This window comes from Callithrix jacchus, chromosome 19, assembly GCF_049354715.1.
Source record: "Callithrix jacchus isolate 240 chromosome 19, calJac240_pri, whole genome shotgun sequence".
NCBI classification, from domain to species: domain Eukaryota; kingdom Metazoa; phylum Chordata; class Mammalia; order Primates; family Cebidae; genus Callithrix; species Callithrix jacchus.
In genome coordinates, this window is record NC_133520.1 from 39,548,640 (window position 1) to 39,568,398 (window position 19,759).

The 19,759-nt window shown below is 43.4% G+C and overlaps 1 protein-coding gene across 12 annotated transcripts in view; it reads right to left on the reverse strand.

Moving 5' to 3' along the window:
• Nucleotides 1-7,299: 7,299 nt before the first annotated feature.
• CNST (consortin, connexin sorting protein) overlaps nucleotides 7,300-19,759 on the reverse strand; it is a 103,365-nt gene continuing 90,905 nt past the window's right edge. For 10 of the 12 annotated variants that reach the window (XM_035281123.3, XM_078357176.1, XM_008985688.4 and 7 more), the window contains one exon: nucleotides 16,519-19,171. In XM_035281123.3, the coding sequence (XP_035137014.1) occupies nucleotides 18,966-19,171 (206 nt within the window). In that variant the 3' untranslated portion in view covers nucleotides 16,519-18,965. Of the gene's footprint in view, nucleotides 7,548-16,518; nucleotides 19,172-19,759 lie in introns of those variants that run through there. The other 2 variants (XM_078357173.1, XM_054248219.2) reach the window with 2 other exon arrangements.

Sequence of the window (19,759 nt, forward strand, 5' to 3'; positions counted from 1 at the left end):
TCAGAGAAGAAAGGGGCCTGGATACTGGGCTCTCCCGGCTCCCCTTCTGCCTCCAAACAATAGAAACGTTAACAATAAAGACTTGGAGACCCAGCTTGCTGTGCAGAGACTTACCAACCACAGACACCAGATGGGTGTGAATCCATGTGGGGTTTGATATGATTTTTTTGTGTACAGCACTGATTGGTGGAGAGGGTAGGGGAACCTGGTTCTGATTGGTGGGGAAATTAGGAGGAGGTGGTAGTGCAATCTGATTGGTGGAGAGGAGAGGGGAGTCAAGCTCAGATTGGCTGCGAGTTCTCCAGGTGCAAGCCAGGTTCGTCTCTGCATCTCTTTGGGAGTTCCCTTTGCTTCTTCCAAACCTCCTATCTCTGGCTCCCCCACCCTGCCAGCATGGGGTGCACCCTGTAAGACACCTGGCTGCCAATCTATCATCCATCTACAGGGTCCCTGCTGAGCCTTTGCCTGCAATGGCATTAGCGTCCCCAGGCAAGGGACAAGGGGAGGCTGCTGGGGTTCATTAGTGTGACGAAGGCCAGCTCCATGACACCCGCTTTGTGCTGTTAAAGGGCAGGGCCCAGCTGACCCTCAGTGATCAGCCGCAGCCTCCCCCTGGCAATTCAGGGAGCACAGAAGAGATGGCATCCCTAAGATGGCATGGCAACCATTCCGTGGGCAGTTTGTGGGACCTGATGAAAAATAATGTGCCTCACTTCCACATCACTATCTGTAGATTTCAGAAATGTCTCCAAGGAAGACAAAAGCTCTCTTCTCCAATGACTGGCTTCCAATCGGCTTGATCTTTTGGAAAATGTAGACAGAATTGTTGAAGACAGGTTCTGTGCCCTTTCCAGCCCCAGGCCCAGCCCTTCCCTCTGGCGGACCACGTGCTTCCCAAGGGTCTTTGGCTCAGATTGGTGTAGTCATAAACCAATCTTCCTTGAAATCAAGTGAGTCAAGAGCTGAGGTCTGGTTGAGGGCAGTGGCTCACGCCTGTAATCCCAGCACTTTGGGAGGCCAAGGTGGGTGGATCACGAGATCAGGAGATCGAGACCACCTGGCCAACATGTTGAAATCCCATCTCTACTAAAAATACAAAAAAAAAAAAAAATTTTAGCTTGGCATGGTGGTGCACTCCTGTAATCCCAGCTACTCAGGCGGCTGAGGAAGGAGAATCGCTGGAACCCAGGAGGCAGAGGTTGCAGTGAGCCAAGATTGTGCCACTGCACTCCAGCCTGGTGACAGAGAGAGAGACTCGGTCTCAAAAAAAGCTAAGGTCTCAGAATGTCACCTGGAATTGAAGGCTTAGGTTTCTCTCTTGAGATCTTCCGAGGCTTCTGACTTGTTTTCTTGTCCTTATTGGAATAAGAAAAACAAAATCTTCTGTATTCCACAGAACAACAAAAAATACTATTGAAAAATGATGTAGGGAGAAAATACAACACCATTAGAAATCGACCTGGACTAGTGCAGGAGAAAAGAACAGGAGGGACCCCAGCCCATACGCAGTGCACTCACGCCTGTAATCCCAGCACTTTGGGAGGCCGAGGCGGGTAGATCACAAGGTCAAGAGATTGAGACCATCCTGGTCAACGAGGTGAAACCCTGTCTCTACTAAAAATACAAAATTAGCTGGGCATGGTGGCGCGTGCCTGTAATCCCAGCTACTCGGGAGGCTGAGGCAGGAGAATTGCCTGAACCCAGGAGGCAGAGGTTGCGGTGAGCCGAGATCACGCCATTGCACTCCAGCCTGGGTAACAAGAGCAAAACTCTGTCTCAAAAAACAAAACAAAAAGAAAGAACAGCAGCTGCTGGCTGTGTCTTCCACTCCTGGAGCTGAGACAATCATCAGCACATGAGGTCACAGGAGGCTTGCTGTGGAAGGGTCCCTGGAGAGCCACCTTGGGGCTGCTGGGGAAGGGATCTGCAGGCACACAGCAGAGGCCTGTTGGCGAAGGCTTTTACTGACAGAGAGCGCCCATCTGCCCCAGACCTGCCCTCTCCCAGGCCTCCATTTGCGGATTTTTGTTCTTTTATGCTTGCAACATTTCCATTTGTGTTTATTATCAAATTATTGACCTCTTAAGTGTTTATGGCCTGCCAGACTAGTGACTAGCTAAAAACACACACACACACATATGTGTACATACTCATCAATATGCATTATCTCTGCCAGGCATGGTGGCTCACACTGGTAATCTCAGCACTTTGGGAAGTCCAGGTGGGCAGATCACTTGGAGTTAAGAGTTTGAGACCAGCATGGCCGACATGGTGAAACCCCGTCTCCACTAAAAATACAAACATTAGCTGGGCGTGGTGGCACATGCCTGTAATCCCAGCTACGTGGGAGGCTGAGACACAAGAATCGCTTGAACTCGGTTGGCGGAGGTTGCAGTGAGCCAAGATCACGCCACTGCACTCCAGCCTGGGCAACAGAGCAAGACTCTGTCTCAAAGAAAAAAAAAGCCATTATCTCACTGGGTGCATTGGGAGGTTGAGACTGCAGTGAGCTGTGGTCACACTGCACTCCAACCTCGGCAACAGAGAAAGACCCTTCTCAAAAAATAAAAAGCATTATTTCTGAAATGAGTGTTCATGTCCTTTTTCTCTATTCTATTTGCTTGTTCTTTGGACAAGTCCAGCATGTTTTGCTGACATGAAGGCAGACATGATGTTTGTGTGTCCTGTGTGAGAACCTGCTTTTCCCTCCCACAGTGACTAAGGGGCTGCAGGGGAGGGTGCTGCCCAGGTCCCTGAAGCTCATTCTGCACAAGGAGCCTTGCGTCGCTTCCTCCATCGCACACACACGAGGCTGGGGCCCTGCGGTGGCCTCCTCGCCGGCTGCCTGGCCCTTCCCTCTTGTCCTTTAGCCAATTCATCACTCAACACAGAAGGGAAGAGACCAGATGGATCTTGGCCACGGCTAACCCTAATGCACTTCTATGAGGTGGGAGTTGCTGTCCTGCAGACAGGGCCAAACAAAGACGAAAGTGCTCATCCAGGGGGGCTGGTCCCGCAGAGGGCAGAGGGGCCAACAGCTGCTGGGGAAAAGCAGAGGCAAAGGAAGGCTCAGCCTAGGAGTACGGCAGACGGAAGCGCCACCTCTTTTCCCTGTGAATAATGGAGTATGGCTAGGTGAAGCCAGCAATCTCAGATCTGGAACAAGACCAGAATAAAAACGAGAAGACCTAACAGCCAAAGCAAAATGGCGATTACAGGCCGTGTTTCATCACTGTTCTCACCCGGTGCCATCTGAAAACAGGCGTGACACACAGTGCTGTGAATGTGGACGGCTGTGGCTGACACGCTCATGAACAGCACACACGACCACATTCAGAAGCTTTCTGACTTCAGGTTGAGGACTGAGATTTCCCCCCATCACATTCTAAGCCATGATTACATTCCCACTGTTGTGAAAGATTAAAAACAGTTTAAATTCTACAGACTCAGACTTTTTACTGTGATCACACAGTGCCTCCTTGCAGACACACTGCTCTCACGGCTGGGCCGACACCATGTCGTCTGTTTGCAGACTCAAGACCCTGCGATGCTTAGGAAATGTGACGACAGGGGCTGAAAGCTGCTTCTGGGGACCGATCCCCTCTGCTACTCTGGCCCTGGTGACCCTGTCTCCTGTGGTCTTCAGCGTCTATAATACAGCATGGCACTGATAGAATTGCCAGACGTAGCAGACAAAAAATAGAAGTTGCCCAATTAAGCCTGAATTTAAGATAAACAAATGATTTTCAGTACAAGCAAGTCTCATGCAATAGCTGAGCGTCCTGGGTTTTATATCTGGCAGCCCTCCCTAGGCACAGCACAGACAGAGGTCTGCCAGGGAAGCCCTCTGCCTTCTTACCAGGACGCCCTGGAGAAACTCACACAAAGACAGGACAGCTCCAAGCTCACTGCCTCACTGCCCGTGGCTTGCAGATGCAGAGGAACTGCCTGTGTTGTGTTTTTCCACATGTAAGACCCAGAGTAACAGTGACCCAAGCCAGGCACAGTGGCTCACACCTATAATCCCAGCACTCTGGGAGGCCGAGGCGGGAGGATCACCTGAGGTCAGGGGTTCAAGACCAACCTGACCAACATGGAGGAACCCTGTCCCCGAGTGTGGTGGCGCATGCCTGTAATCCTACCTACTTGGGAGGCTGAGGCAGGATAATCACTTGAACCCAGGAGGCGGAGGTTGCGGTAAGCCAAGATCGAGACACTGCACTCCAGCCTGGGCAACAAAAGCAAGACTCCATCTCAAAAGAAAACAAACTGGGCCGGGCACGGTGGCTCAAGCCTGTAATCCCAGCACTTTGGGAGGCCGGGGTGGGTGGATCACGAGGTCAAGAGATCGAGACCATCCTGGTTAACATGGTGAAACCCCATCTCTACTAAAAATACAAAAAATTAGCTGGGCATCGTGGCGCGTGCCTGTAATCCCAGCTACTCGGGAGGCTGAGGCAGGAGAACTGCCTGAACCCAGGAGGCGGAGGGTGCGGTGAGCCGAGATTGCGCCGTTGCACTCCAGCCTGGGTAACAAGAGTGAAACTCCATCTCAAAAAAAAGAAAAGAAAACAAACAAACAGTGATCCAAGGTACAAAGTTGTAGGCCACAAGCGAGCGGTAGAAGAATGCAGCGGTAACCACAGGAGAAATGCCCTAAAGTGATGTTCAACTCCTCAAATTAGCCGTGGAAAATCCGTCATCAGCTGTGTTAGTCTCACGAAGTCACTGAGACTCCTCAGAGCCCAGCTTCAGCTCTGATACAACAGAGCAATAACGCCGCCTAGTAATTCCCAAATAACACAACTTTCAAGGGCCGGACGAGGCTTCCACACGAGATCTGTACTGCCACTGGTCTCAGTTGCCAGGAAATAGACTTTCCCAGACCCCCTTGTGTGAGGAGCGCTTATAATAAGGGGTGTCATTCCCCCAGGGCCAGGTCTTCCAGAGCGGGAATGTTTTTGGGTCATAGCTCCTGGTGACTCTCAAGAGCAAGCCTTTCTGGCTGTCTAGTGGTTCTGCTGCTTCTGGACTCTTCAGCCTTATGCTCTTTCCCTGACAACAGCTCGAGCGTCTGCTCCTTCCGACTGACGGGGCTGGATACAGACTCCGGGCCCCAAACTGAAGTCATCTGAGAAATGACCGGCTTGGGCAGACACTCTCCACAAAACTTCCTGATTCTGTCGTCCTGGAGACAAAACCTCCCCTGCAGAATCTGATCTCATCCAAGGCACTCCTTCTTCAGGTTCAAGCTTCAAGGCGAGCACTGGGCAAAGGCACCAGGGCCCTCATCTAATCACCCATGACTAGGTCTGCAGGATAATGTAATAAGAAGCATCAAACCTTACTGAGAAGGTGCTTTCTGTGGCAGGCTCTTTAGAAGGGGGCTGCGGGCACAGTGAGTGCTTCAAACTCTACAGATCATTTCATATTCCACCTCCGACCTCCATGTACAGCTTCAAAGAACTCCAAAGATCCCACGCCAGCGATCAGAGGCACCCAGCAAGTGCAGACATTCAAGCTGTCTTCTCTCAGTGGTGGAAAGTAGAACACTTCTGGACATTCAAAGAATAAGAGGATTTTCAAGTTTGAAGTTACCTTAGAAATTGTACAGATGAGGAAACTGAAGTCCAGAGAGGAGGCTACACCCTAGTTAATGTGATCTCATGCGTCAAGACCCCAACCGCATGGACTGCTTCCCCGCTCCGGCTCTTACGTACTGCAAAACTATGGTGTATGCCAAAAGTCTCCTCTCCAGAGCTGACTAAACTACTGTGCCTATCCCAGTCATTTAGGTTTTCCCACTTAAGAATAAATAAATACATAAATGGTAGGAGGAAGGTGGGGAGGAGAGGTGGGAGGAAGATGATTTACATTTACAGTCTCTTTAGGACCAGGTTCCTATGCAGACTGCAAGCTTAGGCCAAGATTTTCCTCTTTGTTTAGTACAGATTTTGCCAACCCCCAACCTTGCACTTGGAAAATAAGCAGCAGCCATTTATGGGCTGTCGTCATTCTGATGAATGATGTCAGCTGCCTCTGCTCCCTAAGTGCCTGTGTCCTTCCTGACCCTTGATCTAAGGCAATTAAGAAAAGCAATAAAATCAGGAAACCTCACTTTTGATCAATGCATTCCGGCCAGAGGGAGATCAGGTTGTCCTTACAGACTATCTATAATTAGATTGGATTTGGAATTTGGACTGCCACAACAAGTAGAAAAAAAGCATAGTTTTAAATCAACATCTCAGAAGAAACTGGAGCGTTCTAAAAGCAATGAAGAGAATGAAGACTGAAATACATAAAAACAAGACGATCTTACACTGTGCAAGCAGCTGAGTAGTTAGTGAACCTCCACAAAGGAGGGCTGCTGGTTGGAGGTCACCGGAATATTGTCAACCCAACCAAGCAAAAACGGTGAAAGGAAATAAGGTATTTTGTTGTATACTCAGGGTTCCCTTGCCCATCATATTACTGTGAGATCCCATAAGGCTACAAACTGAACATATATATATTCCAAATGTATATATATATATATGTGTCTTTGGAGACTGATTTTATATATATATATATTATATACTAGATTATATATGATATATATATCTAATAATGGGAAAGGAGAGAGATTTTATATATATATAATCATATATATAAAAATATATTTTGTATTTATATATAAAACCCTATATAGTTTTATACATATAAATATATATATATTTTATTATAATTTATTATATATATTTATAAAAAATATATTCATCATAAATTCATAATATATTTATAAATTTATTATAAATATACAATATGTATTATATATTTATATTCATATATAATATATTAATATATATTATATATAATATAAATATAAATATATATTATATATTTATATTCATATATAATATATTAATATATTATATAATATAAATATAAATATATATTGAGTATATAAATATATATTTATATTTATATTAAAATAATATATAATATATATGAATATATAATATATATATGAATATATAAATATATATAATGTGTATATATAACAAATATATATTTATATATTATATATAATAAATATTTTTATATATTATATATATTATGTGTATATATAATATATATATTTATATATTATATATATTATGTGTATATATATATATAATATAAATATTTAGAGAGAGAGAAAGAGAGTTTCGTTCTTGTTGCCCAGGCTGGAGTGCAACGACATGATCTCGGCTCACTGCAACCTCTGCCTCCTGGGTTTAAGTGATTCTCCTGCCTCAGCCTCCCAAGTAACTGGGATTACCGGCATGCACCACCATGTCAATTTTTTTTGTATTTTTAGTAGAGACAGGGTTTCACCATATTGGTCAGGCTGGTCTTGAACTCCTGATCTCAGATGATCCACCTGCCTCGGCCTCCCAAAGTGCTGAGATTACAGGTGTGGGCCACTGCGCCTGGTCTAAACATACTTTTAACAACTTTATTGAGGTATGACTTATGTATACAACTGCATTCATTTAAAGTATCCAAATCTCCGAATCCAAGTGACTCTGAAAAAAAAGAAGAAAAAGTAAAGTATGCATGTAACTCAGTGAGTTTTGAAGGATGTATATTCATCCTCCCTCCATCCTTCTCCCCTCGGAAAAACACTGATCTGTTTGTGGCTATGGATGAGTCTGCATTTCCTGAAACTTTAGATAAATGGACACATGTGATGCATCCTCTGTTGTTTGTGGCTTCTTTCACCCAGAATCTTCACTCTGAAATCCCTCCATGTCACTTACGTATCCACAGATTGTTCTCTTTTTATTGCTGAGTAAGTACTCTGTTGTATTGGTGATGGATATTGGAGTGTTTCCATGTCTTGGCTATTATGGATAAAGCTGCTGTGAACATTTGTGTGGACACGTTGTCATCTCTCTTAGGTAAAAACCTAGCTGCGGAATTGCTGGGTCATGCGACAGATGCATATTTAGCTTTATAGGAAACTGTAGGCTGGGCATGGTGGCTCACGCCTGTGATCCCAGCACTTTAGGAGGCCGAGGCAGGCAAATCACCCAAGGTCGGGAGTTTGAGACCAGTCTGGCCAGCATGGCAAAATGCCATCTCTACTAAAATATAAAAAATTAGCCAGGCATGGGGGCGGGCACCTGTAATCCCAGCCACTCAGGAGACTGAGGCAGGAAGAATCACTTGAACCCAGGAGGCGGAGGTTGCAGTAAGCTGAGATAGTGCCACTGCACTCCAGCCTGGGAGACAGAGTGAGACTCTGTCTCAAAAAAAAAAAAAAAAGAAACTGCCAAATTGTTTTCCAAAGTGGGTGTCTAATCTCACATTCCCACTAGTTGTCTATGATAATTCGATTGTTCCATATCCTCACCAACACTTGGTAGTGTCAGTCTCTGTGTGTGTTAAAATAGACATAACATCAAATTTGCCATTTTAACCATTTTTAAGTGTACAACTCAGTGGCATTAAGTATATTCACACACCCTCAATCACCACCATCTAGTTTCTAAATTTTTTTTGAGATGGAGTTTCCCTCTGGCAGGCTGGAGTTCAATGGCTCAATATCGGTTCACTGCAACCTCTGCCGCCTGGGTTCAAGTCATTCTCCTGCCTCAGCCTCCCGAGTAACTGGGATTACGGGTGTGAGCCACCACGCCCGGCTAATTTTGTGTTTTTAGTAGAGACAGGATTTCTCCATGTTGGTCAGGCTGGTCTCCAACTCCCAACCTCAGGTGATTTGCCTGCCTCGGCCTCCCAAAGTGCTGGGATTACAGGCATGAGCCACCATGTCCAGCCATATTTTCTAAAATGCTTTACCATCCCAAACTGAAACACTATGACAAGGTGGTAAGTCTCCATTTCCTTGTTCCTCCAGCCTCTGGTGACCTTTAATTTACGTTTTGTTTCTTTGATTTTGCCCAGCATAGAAATTCCTGTAAGTTAAATCACACGATATTTGTATCTGGCGTATTTCAGTTAGCATGACATGTTTTCAAGATTCATTCATGCTGTCACACGTACCGTTTCATTATTCTCATTGCGGTTTACATTTGCGTTTTCCTGATGACCAACGATGCCGACCACCTTTTCAAGTGTTATCGGCCCTTGTGTATCTCCTCGGAATAAATGTGTGTAAAGTCCTTTCTCGTTATTTCTTTTATTGACTGAGCTCTTCGTATACTCCGCATGACTCTGTGTATGTGTCTTTTTGTCGACTCGGTTCTTCATAAGCCTCATTATTATGTGATTTGCAAATCCTCATCCTGTTCTCTGGGTTGTTTTCTTGATAATGTTCTTTAATGCACCATTTAAAAAAACTGTGATGACACGTAATTTACCTATGTGTTTTTATTAACGCTTTTGGTGTCATATTTAAGAATCCACTGCCAAATCCACATTTATGGAGATTTATTTTTATGTTTTCTTCAGAGTTTTGTGGATTTAGCCTATAGTTAGGTCATCGATCAGACTTGACACATCCACAAAAAATAAACTAGCCAAAAGTGTGTGGGTTTATTTCTGGAGTGTCAACTCCATTCCCTTGTCCTACATGTCTATCCTGATATCAGTACCACACTGATCTGGCTACTGTGTCTCGGCAGAAAGTTTTGAAATTGGGAAGTGTGAGTCCTCCAACTTTTTCTTTTTTTTTTTTCTGAGACGGAGTTTTGCTCGTTACCCAGGCTGGAGTGCAATGGTGCGATCTCGGCTCACCGCAACCTCCGTCTCCTGGGTTCAGGCAATTCTCCTGCCTCAGCCTCCTGAGTAGCTGGGACTACAGGCACGCGCCACCATGCCCAGCTAATTTTTGTATTTTTAGTAGAGATGGGGTTTCACCATGTTGACCAGGATGGTCTCGATGTGTTGACCTCGTGATCCACCCGCCTCGGCCTCCCAAAGTGCTGGGATTACAGGCGTGAGCCACCGCGCCCGGCCCCAACTTTTTCAAGGTGGTTTTGGCTATTTGGGTCCTCTTGTAACGCCCTATACATTTGAAAATTGACTTTTCCATTCTTGCAGTAAAAGGCTATTGGAATTTTGACAGGGATTAAATCTATAGATTGCTTTGGATGGTACTGACATCTTAACAATATCGTCTTTCTGTACATAAACATGGGTTAGCTTTCTGTTTATTCAAGTCTTCTTTCATCAAAGTGAGGCAGGATAGGTAGTCAAGGAAGTGACCATGTTCTTGGGACGCAACAACCCTGGCGACTGTACAATCAATACAATAAGCCTCAGCATTCACCTTGCAACTGAGCTCATACAGGCAAAGCTATCTTCAGCAGGGACTTTCCCTTCTAGAAGGCAAGTGTGTTTTCATTTCGCCTGTCCTCAACCTGATGCTTTGCCCATTATAATAGTAAAATACACACCCCTGAGTAGAGATTTAAGATGCTGAGACATGCAATGTATGAACAAGCATGTGCAGCTACTGTGCCCGTGCACCCAGAATGCCACCCAGAATGTGGTTACTACCAACACCTTCCCATCTCCTTACGAATAATCACGTAACACTCACAAAGGGAGCCTCCCTAGTGCCAGACTTTGCCATCTTGCCCTAGGAGCAGCTCACCCTGACTTTTCTCTCTCTCAGGGGGAACTGTCTGTTCTGCACCTAACTTTCAAAATATCTTTTTTTTTTTTGGCAATACATTGCTCTATGCTGCACTTCTTTTGCTGTGTGTCTCTTGTTTAAAATTTTTTTTTTTTTTTTTGAGTCGGAATCTTGTTCAGTTCCCCGGGCTGGAGTGCAATGGCACAATCTCAGGTCACTGCAACCTCCACCTCTTGGGTTCAAGCAATTCTCCTGCCTCAACCTCCTGAGTAGCTGGGATTACAGGCACCCACCACCACACCCAGCTAATTTTTGTATTTTTAGTAGAACCAGGGTTTCACCATGTTGGCCAGGCTGGTCTTGAACTCCTGACCTTGTTATCCGCCCGCCTTGGCCTCTCAAAGTGTTGGGATTACAGGTGTGAGCCATTGAGCCTGGCCTAAATTCTTGTAAACCAAGAAGACAAGAACCAAGATATCACATCATCTGCTGACAAAAGTTTTGTAGGTTTTTTTTTGTGTGTTTTCTTTTTGCAATAAGATCTAGTTTTTAATGTACAAGTCTTTCACTTGCTTGGCTACATCTATTCCTAGGTATCTTATTCTTTTAGATGCTATGGTAATTGGAACTGACTTTTTTTTTGTCATTTAATTATTATTATTATTTTTTTTATTGCATTTTAGGTTTTGGGGTACATGTGCAGAACATGCAATATAGTTGAATAGGTATTCACATGGCAGTGTGTTTTGCTGCCTTCCTCCCCTTCACCCACATTTGGCATTTCTCCCCAGGCTATCCCTCCCCATGGAACTGACTTCTTAACGTCCTTTTGGAATTAATTGCTGGTATATAGAAACAACTGGTTTTTGTGTATTTATCTTGTGCCCTGCGACTCTGCTGAATTCGTTTACCAGCTAGAGTAGCTTTCTTATGAATTTTTGGGTCTTTCTCCATATAAGAACATGTCATCTGTGAAGAGTGTTACTTCTTTTTCTCCAATCTGGATGCTGTCTTAGTCTGTTTTGTGCTGCTGTCACAGAATACCAAAAACTGGGCATTTTACAATGAACACAAATTTATTGGCTGATAGTTCTGGAGCCTGAGAAGTCCAAGATTGAGGGGCTGGTGTCTGGCTTCTTCCTGCATCATCCCATGGTAGAAGGGCAAAGAAAAGGTGAGAGAGAGCAGGAGCTCAATTTTGCAGACTCCAGACCTTTTTTTTTTTTTGAGACGGAGTTTCGCTCTTGTTACCCAGGCTGGAGTGCAATGGCGCAATCTCGGCTCACCGTAACCTCCGCCTCCTGGGTTCAGGCAATTCTCCTGCCTCAGCCTCCTGAGTAGCTGGGATTACAGGCACACGCCACCACACCCAGCTAATTTTTTGTATCTTTAGTAGAGACGGGGTTTCACCATGTTGACCAGGATGGTCTCGATATCTTGACCGCGTGATCCACCTGCCTCGGCCTCCCAAAGTGCTGGGATTACAGGCTTGAGCCACCGCGCCCGGCCAACTCCAGACCTTTTATACTTGGCATTAATTCATTCATGAAGGTGGAGCCCTTACGACCTAAACACCTCCCAACACCACTGCACTGGAGATGAAATTTCTAACACAAGCCTTTTGGGGGACACGTTAAAATGACAGCAGATGCCTTTCATGCTTTTCTTGTCTGATTTCTCTGGTTAGAAATTCCAGTACTGCACTGAGTAGCAGTGGGAAGGTAAGCATCCTTGTCTTGTTCCTGATTTAAGGGTGAAGCTTTCAGTTCCTTACCACTATGACGTTAGCTGCAGGTCTGTCGTAAACGCCTTTTATTACGTTGAGGAAATTCTTCTATTGCTATTTTATTGAGAGTTTTGTTTTTAATCATGGAAGGATGTTAAAGGCCTTTTCTGTATCTATTGAGATAATTGTGTTATTTCTTCTCTTTTTTCTTTCCTTTTCTTTTGAGACAGATTCTTGCCAGGCGTGGTGGCTTATGCCTGTAATCCCGGCACTTTGGGAGGCCGAGGTGGGCAGATCATCTGAGGTCCAGGTTCAAGACCAGCCTGACCAAAATGGAGAAACCCTGTCTCTACTGAAAATACAAAATTAGACGGGTGTGGTGGCGCATGCCAGTAATGCCAGCTACTTGGGAGGCTGAGGCAGGAGAACTGCTTGAACCCAGGAGGCAGAGGTTGCCAAAATCGTATCATTGTACTCCAACCCGGGCAATAAGAGTGAAACTACATCTCAGAAAAAAAAAAAAAAAAAAAGAGACTGGGTCTCATTGTTACAGGCTGGAGTGCAGTGGTATGATCATAGCTCACTGGATTTGTGGACTCAAGTGATCCTCCAGCCTCAGCCTCCCAAAGTGCTAGAATTGCAAGTGTGAGCCATCACACCTGACCTCAAATTATAATTTTCTAAAAGCTGAAAAAAAACCATAAATATCACAAAATTCTATAAAAATGACTTCCTATCAATAGTTATAGAGCTCTATGACGCATTTTTTGGCTGCATACTCTGATCACTTTTTCATAAGACAATGATTATACAATATCACTCTCTACTGGGGTAATGAAAAGATAATTTCTCTAACAGCGTTGACTCAAATTTGTTTTTATTGAAAATTGAGAAACATTGCAGTGTCTCAACCAATTATTGGTGATTCAATGTCTCCTTTTGTTTGAGACAGGATCTCTTTCTGTCACCCAGGCTGGAGTGCAGTGGGACAAGCACAGCTCACCGTAACTTTGAACTCCTGTGATCTTCCTGCCACAGCCTCCCAAAGTGCTGGGATTACAAGCGTGAGCCACCATACTTGGCCTGTGGCACTAATTTAGTCTTAAAATCAGAAGTGTAAGTCCTCCAGTTTTGTTCTAACAATCTCACTGGCTACCTTCTAGGTCACGTGCATCTCCACACACATTTAAAATTTTTAACTTGTTAATTAGTTCTCTCTGTGTTTTTTAGACAGAACCTCGCTATGTAGCGTAGACCAGTCTCGAACGCCTGAGCTCAAGCGATACTCTTGCCTTAGCCTCCAGAGTTGCTGGGAACAGAACCTGTCAATTTGTTTTTAAAAAGTACTGAAATTATGATTGGAATTGTGTTAGATCTATGGATCAATTAGGGGAGAACTAACATCTTAATATTCCATCTTCCAACCCATGAACAGACTATATCTCTCAGTTACTTTGCTGTCTGTTTCTAATATTTTATAGACCAGTGTACAGGTTTGCACAGATTTTGTTAAATGTATAAGCATTCTAATTTGTAAGGTATTATAAGTGAAATAAATTTCATTTGTTCATGAATTTAAATTTCATTTTCCAATTATCCATTGCTAGTTTTCACAAATCTATTTTTCGTATATTGACCTTGTATCCTGCAACCTTGCTAAATTCGCTAATTCCAGTAGCATTCTGTAGATTCCTTCGAATTCTTTTTTTATAAACAAGACATTTGCAAAAAGTTTTATTTTTTTCCAATTGGAGTGGCTTTTATTTCTTTTTCTTGCTGTAGGACCCCCAGTACAATCCTGAATAGAAATGCCCTTTCCACTGGACACAGGGGCTCATACCTGTAATCCCAGCACTTTGGGAGGCTGAGGCTGGTGGATCACAAAGTCAGGAGTTCAAGACCAGCCTGGCCAACATAGTGAAACCCCATGTCTACTAAAAATACAAAAATTAGCCAGGCGTCCTAGCGGGCACCTGTAGTACCAGCCGCTTGGGAGGCTGAGGCAGGAGAATCGCTCGAACCCGGGAGGCGGAGGTTGCAGTGAGCCAAGATTGTACCACTGCACATGAGCCTGGGCAACAGAGTGAGACTCTGTCTCAAAAAAAAAAAAGTGCCTTTCTTCCCGATCATAGGAAGAAGAGTGTTTGGTCTTTCTCCATTAAGTATCTAATATTAGCTGTGAGTTTTCACAAATGCCCATTATCAAACTGAGGAAGTTCACTTAGAGTTCTACTTTGCTGAGTTTTTCATCATAAATGGTGTATGGATTTAACGTGCTTTTTGATGTGATCATATGGTTTTTCTTTTAGTGTGTTAAGATGGTGAAGAAATTACATAGAGTGATTTTTGAATGTGAAGCCAACATTGTATCCCTGGTTAGATGTCACTGGGTCATGACAGTGCATTTCCCTTTTGTATACTTTCGGGCTTGGTGTACTATTTTGCTAAGGACTTCTGTATTTAGGTTCATGCATGATGCTGGTGTTAGGCTTTTCCTTACTGTCTCCATCGCATTTTGGTATTAGTCTCATAAAGTAACTGCTAATATTCTCTTTTTCTAAAAGAATATTCTGTAGGATTGGTATTATTTCTTACTTAAATGACTGACAGAATTTACTAGTGATGCCTTCTGGGACTGGAGTTTTCCTTGTGAGAAGGTTTTCAATTCAGGGAAATTCAGCTTTTCAATTCTGAGGAAGGCTCTCGCAGAGAAGCTTTCCACTGCCGGAAAACCTGCCAGCCATTCAGGTCACATGTGCTAACTAGAAGTGAAAAGCAATAATTACTACATAATAATTACTAGATATTGGCTGTGATGCTTGACACACACTAGGAAAGCTCAAGTTTCCACCGCCGTGAGTAGCATGTTCCCAGGTTCTTCATTCTTATCCCCTCTGCACAAATACGTTTCCCTCAGCAGACGCTAATCCCTGAAGCTGGAACCATTTCTTGTTTCTGGAGCCCCAGCACCACCCAGCTCAGTGCTGGGCACACTGCAGGCATTCTTTACCTTGCTTGCCAAGGTAAGGACAGTGATCGACACTGCTGCTCATGGTTCTGCACTGACCTCAGGGTAACAGACAAAAAGGTGAGTTTAGGAGGAACTCTTTGACCAGGGAGAAGGGAAGAGATGCCTATAGGTTACCATACCTTTTCTCTCAGTAGCCTAAAGTCAGGGAGATTTAAATAGTAACAGAATTCCTTAAGGACATTTTTAACTCATTGTAGCTTATGTAGGGTTAGGACATGAGGCTCAACTGGAGTTAAAACAGCAGATGGCACTAGAATTTGTACCATAAACACTAGAATCACTCTTCCTCTTTGTGAAGATGGAGGCAACATGACAGAGTACACACTAGACTGGACTTGAGGGCCGTGTGTTTACTAACCTCAGCATCAAATGAAGAAAATGTAAAAACACGACACACCCTGCACAAAATCGTATACAACAGTGAGCCCAGAGAAATGGACAGAGTTATTGCAGATCATGTGGGCAGAAAGATAACAATTCAGCCTCTCTTTGGACTGGAAGTAAATGCCTCAAGGCCACCTTTAGCAAAACAGGTTAATAAAGGATTTCTTCATCCTTCCCACCTTTCTCCATCCCTACCACTCCTTCCCCATATCCTCCTGCCACTCCAGCAAAACCCAATTCACACATGTCCTTCAAAATAAGTCCCTTGGGCCGGGCGCAGTGGCTCATGCCTGTAATCCCAGCACTTTGGGAGGCCAAGGTGGGTGGATCACCTGAGGCTGGGAGTTGAGACTAGCCTCATCAACATGGTGAAACTCCATTTCTACTAAAAGTACAAAAATTAGCCGGGCATGGTGGCACACGTCTGTAATCCTGGCTACTTGGGAGGCTGAGGCATGAGAATCACTTGAATCTGCAAGGTGGAGGTTGCAGTGAGCAGAGATCACGCCACTGTGCTCCAACCTGGATGACAGTGCAAGACTCTGTCTCAAAAAAACAAAAACAAAAAATAAGGCCCCCTTCAAATCTTCCATAACATTTTTATTTTGAAATCTAAAAGAATGAATTTGTAGAATGATTTTCAGCTACTGTGTCAGGCAGACGGGGGAGGTATTTTAAAGCAGAAGAGTCTTTACTTAAGGACCTATTGGTCTCCCCAAACAGATGACTGTCTACTTGTAGGGCCAGACCAATGTCTCAAATTACACTTTCACTTTAAAGCACCTAGGGGTTCAAATAAACTCTCTGAGACACTTTGTTGGTATAGATTTTAAGTTACAAGCTTGATTTGATGCCCTCAAATACAGTTCTTATGCAAGATTAGTAACAAATAGTTGTCAGTACTTTCAAATGACAGAAGAAATTACATTTTAGTAAAACTGGATGAATGTTTTATGTGTGAAATAACAATCCTTTCACCACCAGGTAGAGTTACTCCAGTTCATGCAATAAGTGACTATTACATTTTTTTTTAAATTGCCCTAATTTTTCTAGTTGCAATTTCATGCCTATTTTAAGTCAAAACATCAGTCTGCTCCCGAGGTCACCTCCCCCTCCCTGGGAAGTGGTGAGGACACCTATAGTTTCTCTGAGACACAACTGGGTCCCTGATTATCGAGGTACGATCTCAACGCTTTAATCTCAGTGGTGTGAAGGTCCCCAGGAGATCTTGGGTTTCAGAAGTGGCTCTGGCTGCCCCTGGGTAAATATCACACCAGAGGTTATACAGGATAGTGACCCAAGAGGTGAACAGGAGGGAAGTTTCAACTTATTTTGACATAAAATTGGCAAAAATAAGCATCACCAAGTATCTGTAACTAGAAATTGAGGATGAAACAGAAGAGGTTTGTCTATGATGAGAACGACCGTCACAGTAGAACTTGTGAACAGCTTTTTATAGAACCACTTAATATAGTGCCGTCGACATTTTACATATTTTACATACAATTTGAATACAAATTCTTAAAATTTATAATAGAACATTAAAATAATCTTCTAATAAAATCAGCCTTAAGTATAAGGAATCTAAATTTCAGTATCTTGTACATTTCTAAATAAATATCTTTGATCTATAACCCTTGAAAATATTACCGTTTATGGTGACATGATAGAGACAAGTCAAACAGTATGAAAAGTGAAAATGAAACATCAATTTAAAAGAAGCAAGTGTAAAAACACGCTGAAGTGAAATGGTAGAAAATCGAAACACCAAGTGCACAGTAATTAAATATCCAGGATTGGGACAGCCAAATGCATGCGCAGTAACACATTTTCAACTTACATACAAAGCCCTTTAAAATTCACATAATCTAAATAAATAAGCAGAAACACAAAGGGAGGGACTGTGCCAGCCAGTAACAACTAGAAAGTAAGTTCTCCCTTTTTCTTTCAAATGATCCTAACAGAAAAACAGGAAACAATGATCACTTGCTAAAAAACTAGAATTCATGTTTGTTTTTTTGTTTTTGTTTTTAATGCTGCCTAATAGAGTCAAAGCAAGGCTTCCTAAATGTCAGACCACCACACCCTAGGTAAGGAAAGGTCCCTAACAGACAGGTTTAAGGGAAAATCAGACATCTGTCTACAGAAGGTTTGACTGAATTTTTATGTATGGACCTTACAACAGGACCTAGATCAAGCCCACGGTAAGAACAGACGCAAGCATCTGAATGCATGATCTGTGAGTACTGAATGCTACACGGTGATTTCGCTCACCGAAGTATTGGTTTACTCTGCATAAGATCAGGATTAAAACACCTACAGCAGGAACTGTATCTTACTTATGTTTCCATTCTGCTTCTCAGGATCTCAGAACATAATAGGTATAAGCGTTTGCTGAATCAAGTCCAGCATTTATCATTTGAGGAAGCTTTGAATCCTTGACGAAACTGTTGCCTGAGACTCAGGGGGCTTTTTATTTTGTCTCTAGGCCTGTGATTAATTTCTGGGTAGTTAATCAAGTTAATTGACACAGATATGTCACAGTTTCTCATTTCAGGTCAAGATTTCTATCATTTATCTATTCCACAGTTGAGCCTTCTTCAAAGATTTGTGCCTGCACATCATCATCAAGTTAAAAGAATAAAGATAATCTTTGCTATTCTATGTTGGGTATTTGCTTATGATGACTGCCTGAACCACTTGCGCACACACGCACACATGTGCACACACACACAATCATTTCGTAAGTGGAGAACACAACTGAAGTAATGCGCAATGCCTAAATTACACAGCTCCCAAGGTTAACTAAAAACAACACTGAAACTCTAAGGTAACTCCTTTTGATTACACACAAGCTGATTGCGTGATTGCGGACGGCAATTTCTATGAACCAACAGTGTAAACCAAAGTGTTCTTTAACCATTAGCTTGACAAGGCAGCTAAAAACTGTGTGGTTCCCAGACTACCCTGTTTAATTCTGCTCAGGGTACCTCATTACATTAGGAGGCAGTGAGGAGGAGATGGGTATGCTCTCCCAAGATCATTCCTTCCACCCACAATGCTTAGAGCGATATTGGCCTCATTATGTGGATGATTCTAACAGAGTTCCTCTGGATTGCCACTTAAAGTTGCTATTTCTGATGTCCTTGGTTTCTAACAGAGGGGAAGGGGGAATGTTACAGAACTCCTGAAATAAAAACCTTTGAGAAAGTTTCACATCTTTCATTCTCACTGCCAGCATGTCTGTCTCTGGAATGCTGCTAGGAGAGGTAGATCCAGTGTTTCAGTTCTGCCATTCCCTGCAGTAACTTAGTGTAATAGAAGTCCATGTTGTCTGCAAAGTCTGTACAAACAGGTGACTCCATGTCACCAAAAGTGCAGTATAAGGCAGTTCCTCCAACACTAATGAAAACCGTTGCTATGCACAGCAATATCAGCAAAATACAGGAGCCACCTCCAACTTCATCTGCAAACAGAACAGAGTGAGGACGCTGTCACCAAAATGGAAATCTCAGCATCTGCTGTCTTTTCACCAATTAAGATAACTAGACATTTCTAATGTTGGTCCTCTAGGGATTGAAGTATTGACAGAAAACTCAGGCTCCTAAAGACTCTACAAAGACCTACCTATTAATTGCCAAAAAGATTCATCGTTGTAGAGATTGTAAGTGCTACAATTAAAACTAGCTGAAGCTCATTTATACAATGAATAGAATCACTCCACGAAAAGAAGGAAAACAGCTGATGTGCTTATAGCATGCATTAATTAATTAACTAATTAATTAATTTTGGGGGTTTTTTTGTCTTTTTTTTTAGAGTCAGTGTCTGACTTTGTCACCCAGGCTGAAGTGCAGTGGCAAAACCTTGACTCACTGCAGCCTCGACCTCCTGGGCTCAAGTAGTCCTCCTGCCTCAGCCTCCTGAGCAGCTAGGACTACAGGCCTGTGCCATCACACCTGGCTATTTATTTTTTATCTTTTGGTAGAGATGGGGGGGTCTCACTATGCTGAAGAGGGTGGTCTTGAATTCCTGGCCCCAAGTAATCTTCACGTCT